The 11,058-nt window shown below is 43.5% G+C and overlaps 1 protein-coding gene across 8 annotated transcripts in view; it reads left to right on the top strand.

The window, feature by feature from the left end:
• Positions 1 to 11,058, top strand: part of ZBTB48 (zinc finger and BTB domain containing 48) — a 203,415-nt gene that overhangs the window by 1,938 nt on the left and 190,419 nt on the right. For 4 of the 8 annotated variants that reach the window (XM_069240230.1, XM_069240229.1, XM_069240232.1 and 1 more), the window contains exon 2: positions 10,111 to 10,828. In XM_069240230.1, the coding sequence (XP_069096331.1) occupies positions 10,142 to 10,828 (687 nt within the window). In that variant the 5' untranslated portion in view covers positions 10,111 to 10,141. Of the gene's footprint in view, positions 1 to 10,107; positions 10,829 to 11,058 lie in introns of all 8 variants that reach the window. The other 4 variants (XM_069240235.1, XM_069240234.1, XM_069240233.1 and 1 more) reach the window with 2 other exon arrangements.

The raw sequence follows: 11,058 nt of genomic DNA, 5'->3' as shown, positions 1-11,058 counted from the left end.
CCATTCTTGTGCTTCTTCCCAAGTCTTTGGCAAGGCTGCTTAGCAGGAGGGTGGCCATATCAAAACAACAGAAGGCCGCAAGACTGGACCAAGGATTTGCTGTTTGTTTATTTAGATTCCTACAGTGCGAAGTGTCGCCGGCCTCCAAACCATAACAAGTTACCAGACCTGCACGTCTAGTGACTTGAATAATCTACTCGATCCAATTGCAATGTGCTCGATTCCCAAATTGTGTGATCCTTAGCAAATAATTTATTTTAGAGTTGCCATACATGTGAGTACTGTGAAACATGTGAGTTCTGCATTTCTGCTGAACAAAAACCTCTTTTGTTTGCTTTAACGGGCTAAACCCTTGCTCCTTCTATATCAAGAGTGTAGCCTACAAATAGAGTACACATGACCACTGGCTTGCCTCTAAGTCCACCAATAGCATCGTTATAAGGGCGGGGGGAATGTTTCTCCTTTCATGTTTAAAAACGAATATTTAATAAATAGTTTACTAGCATGATGTAGTAGTTCACTGTTACTTACAAACAGGACATATTTTAATTGAATTGGCCACAGACCTTCCCACCAACATGCAATTTTGCTGTAACAAATATATAGAATATAATCAATAATGTTTTCCTTTTCTCATTTTGTATTGAGTAAATGAATTAGATAAAAACGCCAACTTACAGATAACAAATTAATTAAAACAACATAAGTCATTATATGAATCAACACAAACACTGATAGCAAGTGCGATGTTGGAGTATAAATCCATCTCATAAATCAAAATGCCAAAAAAATCTCTTATAGTTCCCCCATACACAATGGAATTTAGCAGTTGATCTTCTGACTTTAGCAATCTGGAGATCCAACTCATATGCCAACATAATTTCCTTTCGCCATTCCTCGCTCTTGGGCAGAGAGTCAGACTTCCATTTCCTCACAATCATCAGTCTAGCAATGGTTAATGCGTAAAAGACCCAGTCTATACACTAAGCCTAGCAACATCATTTTCTGACCAAATTTCAATCTACTAGGTTGCATAGTTGATATTTGCATCAAAACAGAAGACCAAAGTGGCGCAAGTTTGGAACCCGAAGCAAGCACATTAACATTAGGAGCCGCTCCAATGAGCAGCATGGGCAACAATAGAGTCTGTTATACCACTTACAAAGTTTAGAAGGGTTTATATAAAAGTCAAAGTGCGCAAACCTGACCACACAGCCTAGTCAAAGTAATAACCCTACAGAAAGGTGCAAGATATGAGATAGGTCTTGCTCCGTACCCAGCTTGTCAAGGCTATCAAACCACTTGTCATCCCATAGTCCTAAATCGCTTTGAGAGTATTGAGTTAAACATCTATACCTATTGGAGATATTAGATGAATGGTTACCAAAAATCAATTGTGTGAATTCAGAATGAATTAGTGGAGTTGCAATACTGAAAGTACTACTCAATAACGAGTTTGGAATCTGTAAGTATTCAAACAAATCATTGCGATGTAAGAAAATTTCCACCTGCAGATCTAAGAATGGCTTAACCACAAAATTATCTACCAAATACTCCTGCCTGGCTCCAGGTACCAAATTATGAGGAAGTAAACATTCAGGTAATTTAGGATTGTTGAAAAGTGGGGTTTGTGCATGGAGTGGCGGAATTCCCAGAAACCTCCAAACATTAGATCAAGGGCCTCATTATGAGTCTGGCAGACCAAGGACCGCCAGATTCGCGGTGAAAGTCAGACCCCGCACTCCAGGTGGTCCAACTGCCACATTACAACCATGGAGGTGGGACCGCCAGGTGGCTACCATCACTGCTGGGAACAAGGTTTTCCACAGGCTGGCGGCGGGTTGACTCTTGGTCAGCTACGGCAGCGCTGAACTCAGCGCTGCTGTGCTGATCACAACTCCTGTACTCCCAGCCTTTCCTTGGAGGGTGCCCCACCATGGAAAGGCTGGGGGCAGACAGTGCGCATTCAGAGGTGCTGTAGTCCTACGGTATTGGCCTTTATACAACCTGCGGGAGGCAGCCAGTATGAAGGCTGCCTCCTTCCTGCAAGTTTGGGAGTCAGACGTTTCCAATCGCCACACTTGTAATGAAGGCCCGGATCTTTTCAAGAGCTGCAATAGTCTTCAATCTAACTTTTCTTAAAGAATCTCTCACAGTTGATTTTACTCCTGCCAATGCCAGGATTTCTTGTAGCTGAAATGGCATGAAGCCAATCATCTGGATAGAAGTCATATAACATTCGGATATGAATGGCCATGCTAGCCCCATTATAGAGCCGCCAATCGGGAATAGTCCATCCGCCGTTAATTATTGGGTGTTTTTAGAATTTTAGAGTCCTTCGCTCTGTCTTCCCCTTCCAGATGAATTTAGTTACAGTAGAGTCTAGCCACTTAAAGTGTTTATAGGGGATGTATAAGGGTAGCGCCCAAACAAATGTTACATTTTTGGCAGAACAGGCTCAATTCCTGTGACTAATAGGAATGTCCTATCTGTACAACCTATTCAGAGGTTAGTCTTCATCATTGCCATAGTCTCTGTAAGCCTTGTTCGAACTAATGGTAATTGTACACCTGTATTAATTCAAAGCAACTATGTGGCTTTAATTCTTTAACCTGGGTAGGAGTACTCGGGTATCTTTGAGACTGAAGACAAAAACGATTAGGGAAATAAAGCTATGAGGGAGCTCAAATATAGCCTCTCAGTGCGCAAGGTAAGTGTAGGAATGAACTACTTAAACCAGAAGTCTCCAACCTTTTAGGTAGTGAGAGCAACCTCTGTTGAAAGGAAGTCCTCACAAGTCACTAATAAGATAGTGACCACATATGTTAACATTACGCAAAGTTTGATTATCAGTAGCAATGAATCCAAGCGTTTCAGGGAAGGTTACCAGAAGAAATGCCAGGAAAAAGGCTTTCACTAGTAAAATGTCTCCACCTGATTAATGAAATAACACCCAAAGCATCACATGCCATCTGGAGAAAAGGATGTAACTCTCCCCAACCGTGACTGAATTATCATTCAACTAACTTTAAATGTGTTTTGGAATTACAACCTTTTATCTTCAGCATATGAATTTCTGAGCATACACATTACAATCAAAACTTTCCATTTGGGCAAACCAACTCAATTTTACGGGAAAAAAACATCTGAAAATACATACTTTTACCCTTCAAAATTTCATTTAAAGAAATATGTTGTCCACAAATTTCAGGTTATTTTCATGGAGTACTCACATGTACAAATGTGTCACTTGGACAGATTCTGCTCCAAATTCCCAGGATGCCATGGGTGCTCACCTTAACAATAAGGTTGCTGTGAAACCATTTATATCAGTTCCACCATTGTGCCAAGGCTGGACTCACTGATGGCCAAGATGCCCACCATGAGTCAGTCATGACCATTAATCTCGAAGAACGACCACCATTATATCAGGAAAGACTAAATGTAGGTCAGTCATCCTCCTAATTTGACAATATCTGCCAGTGTGTGCCCACCCCCACCGTCCTAAGCTAGGTGACCTACTTGGTTTCCTTTCGTGATGTGAGGAAGAAAATATATTTCAAAGATAATGAAGATGTGCCAGCCTACTCATGAGTTTGAAGGAATCTGCAAAATTTGGACCACCTCTGGTCTCGCCAGTGCATCTATAAAGAAGAATTTCATTATTGCATAGGTGGACCCTTTTCTCCTCATATCTAGTAATAAGCTATACGCTCGTTTTGGGAGCATTCAGACTCTGATGACCAGATCAATGCAGTGCTTAGTTTGAGCCTGCGGTTTCCAGTGCTTGGCGCCAGCACTTACTTGCAAACACTGGCACTCATGACAGTTTTCCACATGCTGGTGCTGTTTCACTATTTGTCTATTAATTTAATATACATTTAAAGTGACTAATACATGTTGCCCAAGCCATTCTTGTAGCGTGAGAGGCCTGGAAAAGTCTGAATTGTCACACTCATAGGAGTGTGATAGTTGGTAGTTGTGTTTGTACTGTCATTGGCAGGGGCAAAAGGTGGTGGAAGCCACAGTGGCTCTCTCACGTGGGCCCTGGCACTTTTTAAATACAAATCAAGCACTGGATCAATGCCATAAGCTACTGGATCGCTTCAGTACTGAACCTTCTGTGCCTTTTTTCTCCTCCCGTAATGCACCCACAAGTGGTAGTATTACAATAAAGGTCACTTGTGTCTGTCACTATAGGTATTAGCAGACAGAAAGTAGGATTTACATAGGGGAGACATGCCCCATGTGCTTTACAAACAGTTGGTACACCCAAGAACAAATGGGGTCTTCAATCATATGGGTAGAACCGGGTTGTTGAGCCTAGGCCCCATTCTTGCAGGCCCTTGTGGCCTGAAAGTAACTAGAATTTTTTTCAAAGCACATTTGTATGGAAAGCAGACCAGCACATGCCAATCAACAGAGTAAAGTCAGTAATGTGCCAAGGAGAAAAGCTACAATGTGGTGGTCTGTCTTTCCAGTCCAGGTGCTGTTTATTAAGTTAATAATTCTAAATAGTTGTGGTAAAGCAGCTCACTGTTTAATACTTTTATTCAGGATATGTGCTGTTACTGCCCTAAGTCTGCTTTTAAACCGTTTACAGCTAATATACTGTTGTGTTGTGCTGGGAATGTTAGGGAGCCTGGAACCTTGTCTGCACTGGTGTTCCGGCATAGGGAGCCTGGAGCCTCAATGACACAGAGGTTCCAGGGTTTGATGTGAGGAGATTCCATGGCGGTTGGGGCGAGCTGACAGGGTGTGCTGCGTTGGGTTGGTTATCTCAATAAAGCTTCTGTTTTAAACAAATCGCCTCAGCTGCCCAACACTGGCGACGAGGGTAAAACCAACCCAGAACCCACAGATCCTAACCTGCAGAAGTTCTTGGCCCGACGTCGGCTGGATTTCGAAGGAGAGTTTGGATGTGTTTGCAGTTCTTCCGGTGAGACTACAGGCTGTTTCCAGTTCCCGGTTTAGCAGGATCAGTTGTGACTGTTCAACTCGGGTTCCTGTCAGCGGTTTGCCGACCGTCGCATCCCGGCGACTGCTTTGTTTTGGACGTGTGTGTGCGGAGCGACTGACGCCTGGACACACACCTGAAGCAGCACATCTTGGGGACTCTTCCTTTTTGGTTCATGAGCCCAGTATTTGCCATTGATGTTCCTCTGGGCCCGCGAGGTGATTTCACTCGCGGTGCCTGCGTGAGCACCTCCGCGCGCCTCGTGATCCTCGTGGCTGGTGGGGACGCGTTACCAAGGAACGACAGAACGCGCGTCCCCATAATCGAATGCGGTCAGAAGACTAGACCGCGCATTTCTTCTGCGGCTGGAGGAGACGCATTTCTAGGGCACAGCGTTGCATGCGGTCAGGAGTCTAGACCGCATATCGTTTTCTACATTGCTCACCCACGCACCCAAGATTACATTGTGGGAAAAGTCTAGACCACAAACCATTTCCACATTTGTGCTCACGCATGTACATGGTGAGAAAGATAGTCTGCACACCCACTTTGATGTTTTTTTACTTGGTTTCTGCTGAAACAGACGTCACAAACATTACATTAACAGTTCTTGTTTTTTCTTTACAAATATTTTGAGTGCCTTACTTAAACCCATTATGGCTACGCCTACGATGTCTCAACCACCCCCCTTTTTGTCAGATAAAGGGGACCCGATTCTTCCTTGGAAGCGTTGGAAAAATCTGTTTGACTCCTACTTAATAGCCATAGGGGGAGAAAAATTCTCTCCGGCTAGGAAACAGGCTGTTTTACTGCACAATCTAGGAATCGAAATTATGAAATGTCTGTAGCGATGTTGGCGGCGCACTTTGAGTCTAAACGCAATGTTGTTTTAGAAAGGCACAAAGTTTTTGCCAGCTCCCAAGGTAACACTGAGAGTGTTGGTAATTTTGTCGCTGCTTTACGCACGTTAGCGCGCACTTGTGACTTTGGTGATATCACGGATTCTCTTATTCGTGACCAATTAGTGCGTTGTACTAATAACAAGAAAGTTCAAGAGAAACTATTGACGAAGAACCCCAACTTGAGAGAGGCTATTGCAATTGTTGAAGGAATTGAAAGTACCAGCAACTGAATCAAGGAGATGAACCACCCAGAAAGGAATAATCTGTGCATGGTACAAGCACCACGAGTCCAGGAAGAAGTATTAAGGGTTGGCAATGACAGTAGGGTACAGACATCACCCCAGGGGAAGAGGAGAGACATTAAGCTTCCGGGTTGTTACCGCTATGGCAACACAGGATATACAGCAAATAACTCAAATTGCTTTGTGCACAATTCATTGTGTAGGAAGTGTGGAAAGAAAGGCCACTATGCTAGGGTCTGTAACAATGACAAAAGCAATATAGATTCAGTCACTGAGAATGTTAATAAGATGCTTTTGTGTGTAGAACATGAGGTTGACCAGGTTGGGGGCAACACTGGGAGGGTGGACGAGGGACCTGTAATTATGCCAGAGTGCACCATTAGTCTTGATGGTAGAACAGTTACAGTCCTAGCGGGCTCTGGATCTCCCTACACCATGGAACAAAATTGGCAGGGAGGATCCTGATTCCTTACTTAAACCCAATATTAACCCAGTCAGCTATGGGGGTGCCAAAATAGAAGTGATCGGGTACAAAGTAATGAATATCCAATTTCAAGATAAGACCACTGTAGGAAAGGTTTATGTAGCCAAACGAGGTAATAATCTTTTAGGGTGGCGACACCAGCGGGACATGGGAATTAAATTAGACCCTAGTGCAGAACACCAAGTCATGGTGGTGCATAATGAGAATGACTCTCTGGAGATTTGTAAGACATTTCCAGGAGTGTTTAGTGGGAAATTGGGTTGCTTGGCTAATTTTGAGCACAAGATCATACTGAAGAAAAATGCAGCCCCTGTTGTGCATAAAGTCAGAAGAGTACCTAAATTGATGTTAGAACCCCTCAGAGCGGAATTGAACAAGTTGTTGAAGGCAGGGGTAATTGAAGAGATTGAATCTTCCGAATGGTTGGCCCCTGTTGGTTTGGCACCGAAGGATAATGGGAGGCAGATCTGCATGTGTGTAGACCTTAGAGATCTCAATAAGTATATATGGGTAGATCGCCAACCTTTACCTAACATTTCGGAAGAGTTGTCGTGTCTGGGTGGCTCAAAAGTGTTCAGTGTATTGGATCTATCCTTGGCTTATCATCAGATCATCTTGCACCCTGAGTCCAGGCACCTCACCTCCTTTGTAACACCGTTGGGGGCCTACCAATTTTTGAGGATGCCTTTTGGGCTGGCCTCTGTGGCCGCTTGTTTCCAAAGTATTATGAAAAAGGTTCTTGAGGCAATTTCTGGTACCTTATGTTTTCAAGATGACATATTGGTTCATGGCAAAACCGTGAGTGAGCATGACAGTATTCTAAGAGAAGTTTTGGGTAGGTTAGCCAGGGCCGGCCTTACTGTGAAGGTGGAAAAGTGTAAGTTTAAGGGTACTTCGGTGACTTATCTGAGCCATACTATTTCTGGTGAGGGAATCAGGCCCAAGTTGGAATTAGTTGATTCCATAGTCTGAGCACCTGAACCCAAAGACAAGGATGGTGCGAGATCATTTCTCCAAATTCATTGCCAACTTTTCAAGTGTGACCCAACCTTTGAGAGCTCTTTTAAAGAAGGGATGTGAATTCATTTGGACTGAGGAGTGTATGGCTGCGTTCACTTTTGCAAAGAACTGCATTGGGAAGATACCCACTTTGGGGCATTTTGATGTGTGTGCCAAAACCTTCTTTTATACGGATGCCAGTGTCAAACTGGGGCAGTCCTAATCCAAAGGGTAGACCAGGAGGAGAGAGTGATTGCTTTTGCCTCCCATTCCCTCAAGGAGGCTGAGCAGGTTTATTCAGTTATAGAAAGAGAGGCTCTTGCGTGTATGTGGGCAGTCAAGCATTTTAAATTTTATTTGTGGGGCTTACCTTTTGTGGTGAGGACAGATCACAGGCCTCTTGTCCAAATGTTTTCTCCCAAGAAGGGGGAAGAGTTGAACCCTAGGATAAGAAGGTGGGTGAAAGGATTATTAGAGTACAATTTTTTTTGTGGAATATATTCCAGGGCCAAAGAATATGGTGGCAGATTTCCTGTCCCGATCTTCAATTGACAGTAGTGAGGAGTCTGATGATGAGGTTGTGGTCAATTGGGTGAGGGAGAAGGTCATAAATGAAGAGGAGTGGAAGTCAGCAGTGGAGCGGGATCCTGACAGGCATAAACTTGTTGAATTCATTGTGAAGGGGTAGCCGCAGTACAATAATATTTCTGACTCTCTGATGGGGTATTGGAATGTGAGGGATAAGCTCTCTTAAAGTGGAAGTGAATTGTTCAGGGGTACTAAATCTATACCTCCCATGGGTGTGAGGGGTAAAATCTTAAAAATGGCCCATGAGGGACACCTGGGCAGGAACTTGACCAAGTCCAGACTTAGGACAGCATATTGGTGGCCAGGGTTGGATCGTGATGCTGAGGCAGTGGTGAAAGACTGTGTAAGTTGTGCACGCAACGACAAAAGCAAAGTTATGGCGAAAGCCCTACTTTCTCCACTTGTGATTCCTGAAAAACCCTGGGTGAAACTAGGTCTTGACTTTATGGGTCCGTTCCATCTTCTGCCTGCGAGTGAACGCTACGTTATACTCATGGTGGATTATGCGTCCAAATGGGTGGTGACTAAATGTGTAAATTCAGTCGATACCAGAACAGTGATTGAGTTTTTAGAAGAGGAGTTCTCTCGGGAGGGTATACCCAGTCATTTAGTCACTGACAATGGTGTACAGTTGACGTCTCGGGACATGACGTTTTTTTGGGACTCTTTAGCTAATGTACATTTGAGAATAGCGCTGTACCTACCCCAGGCCAATGGTCTCGCTGAGCGTATGAATAGAATGGTGAAGTCCTGTGTGCAAGAAGCTATTGAAACCAGGGTTCCTCTGGCTAATCTCCTTAGGAATATGTGGTGGCGCATCTCAATACCCCTAATAGTATCACCAACATTGCCCCATTTAAGTATATGAGGGGCAGGTCGGGTTTTACTAAGCTGTTTCCGGCATGGTTCAAAAAGTGTTTGGGGCAGGATGAATTTGATCAGGGGAAATTTAATAAGGCATCCGAACTTAGAGAGAGGTATCAACGTAATACAAGTTGCGTTACAATTCTAAATATAGTGTTTCTAATGTTAAATGGAAGATTGGTGACAAGGTGTTGGTGAAGAATCCTTGTTTTAGAACCAAAGGTAAGTCATCTTTCAAGGGTCCGTTCTGCATCAGAGAGGTGAGGAAAAATGTTGTGATCCTTGACAATGGGGATGCATGGAGCATGTCCAGGATCGCGAAATGGAGCGGCTTGGAGGAGAATTCCTCTAACTTGTGAAACTAGGCTGGAAGTCACTCCTCGTGCGGATCGGAAGAGTCACCACGCAACAAAGTTTCTCTCAGAGTACGCTCCAAACCATTGTGGTTGAAAGACTATGCATCCTAATACTTTATAGACTATGATCCTGACTTTACATTTTTTTTTAACACTTGTTTGCAGATGTTCTATATATTGTGAATTATTATGTTTTGTTACTCATTTTTGTGTAACGTTTTACCTTATTCTTTGACTGTTGTTCTTATTTATCCTTTGTATATATAGTGTAAGGGGGGGGGGGGGTGTTGTGTTGTGCTGGGAATGTTAGGGAGCCTGGAACCTTGTCTGCACTGTTCTTCGGTCATAGGGAGCCTGGAGCCTGAATGACACCGAGGTTCCAGGGTTTGATGTGAGGAGATTCCATGGCGGTTGGGGCGAGCTGACAGGGTGTGCTGCGTTGGGTTGGTTATCTCAATAAAGCTTCTGTTTTAAACAAATCGGCTCAGCTTCCCAACATATACTAATTCTTGTTATGCGATAATACTGTGACCCATGTCACGCCAATCATTCGTAATCTAGTGTTTAAGAGGTGTTGACTTTGTTATATGTCTTGAGGTAACTGAAGGTCCGTTTCATTAAAGAGACAATATGGTTGCTATGTTAGATTGTTGAAACAAGTGTAACACTCTGAGATGAGTTCATAAAATGTATTTTTTGTATTCCTTTTTGAAAGCAGATTCCTTTATGATGTTTCCACTCTGAGAAATATGGACAGTACTTTCGCTCAGCACAGTGTGAAGGTTCTGCAGGCACTGAACAAGCAGAGGCAAGAAGGAAGATTTTGTGATGCTACTTTGGCTGTAGGTGGTATCTTATTCAAGGCCCACTGGAGTATTCTGGCTTGCTCTAGCCAATTTTTCCAAAGCTTGTATGGAGATGGGACATCAGCCAACATCATTCTTCATGAAAGTTTTTCCGAAGTGATTAGCCTGTTGCTAGACTTCCTGTACACCGGAGACCTGGCCATTACAGAAGAGAATGTGGGGAAAGTGCTCCTCGCATCAAAGGAACTATGTATTTTTGATGCAGTAGAGTTTTGTGAGAAGTTTGAAGTGAAATGCTTCCAAACAAACACCCCAAATGAAGAATATTTGAATGAGTACAATGTGGTCGACTCTCTCCATGGACACGTAAAGCCACCAGCTGAGTCTGATGGCGAAGACACTGTGGAAGTGGTGTGTGAGCTACACCCACCTATGGCGCAAGAAGCAGCTCCCATAAATTGCATTCTGCAGAGCCAGGGGCATTCTTTAACACAAATTCTTGGGAAAACACCTTCCTCACCAGACACGTTAAAACCTCCAGAAGAAGTGAAAATAAACCACGAGAGTAACGAACTGAAACGGCCAACGAGGAGGACCAGACACGATGACAGCGTCTTCAGTAACGAGGTTGTAGTACAGTTTCTTTCCTAACTTAATTCATGTTGACTGAAGTGACCATAGGGTAGCAGCCTAGTGGATTGTAGTGGCAGGGGTGCAGAGCATTAAACGTTTTTTTATCACTTTTATTCCTATAAATGGCCTTACACGCATTTCATTCAGGTCTTGGAATCATGCTTTTTTAATCTAAACAATACCAATCAAGATCTCGGCTTGTGGTATCTGATACTATAACATTTCAT

Source organism: Pleurodeles waltl, chromosome 6 (assembly GCF_031143425.1).
Source record: "Pleurodeles waltl isolate 20211129_DDA chromosome 6, aPleWal1.hap1.20221129, whole genome shotgun sequence".
NCBI classification, from domain to species: domain Eukaryota; kingdom Metazoa; phylum Chordata; class Amphibia; order Caudata; family Salamandridae; genus Pleurodeles; species Pleurodeles waltl.
Note: the sequence above shows the minus strand (reverse complement) of the source record. Positions and strands in the feature narration are given on the sequence as shown.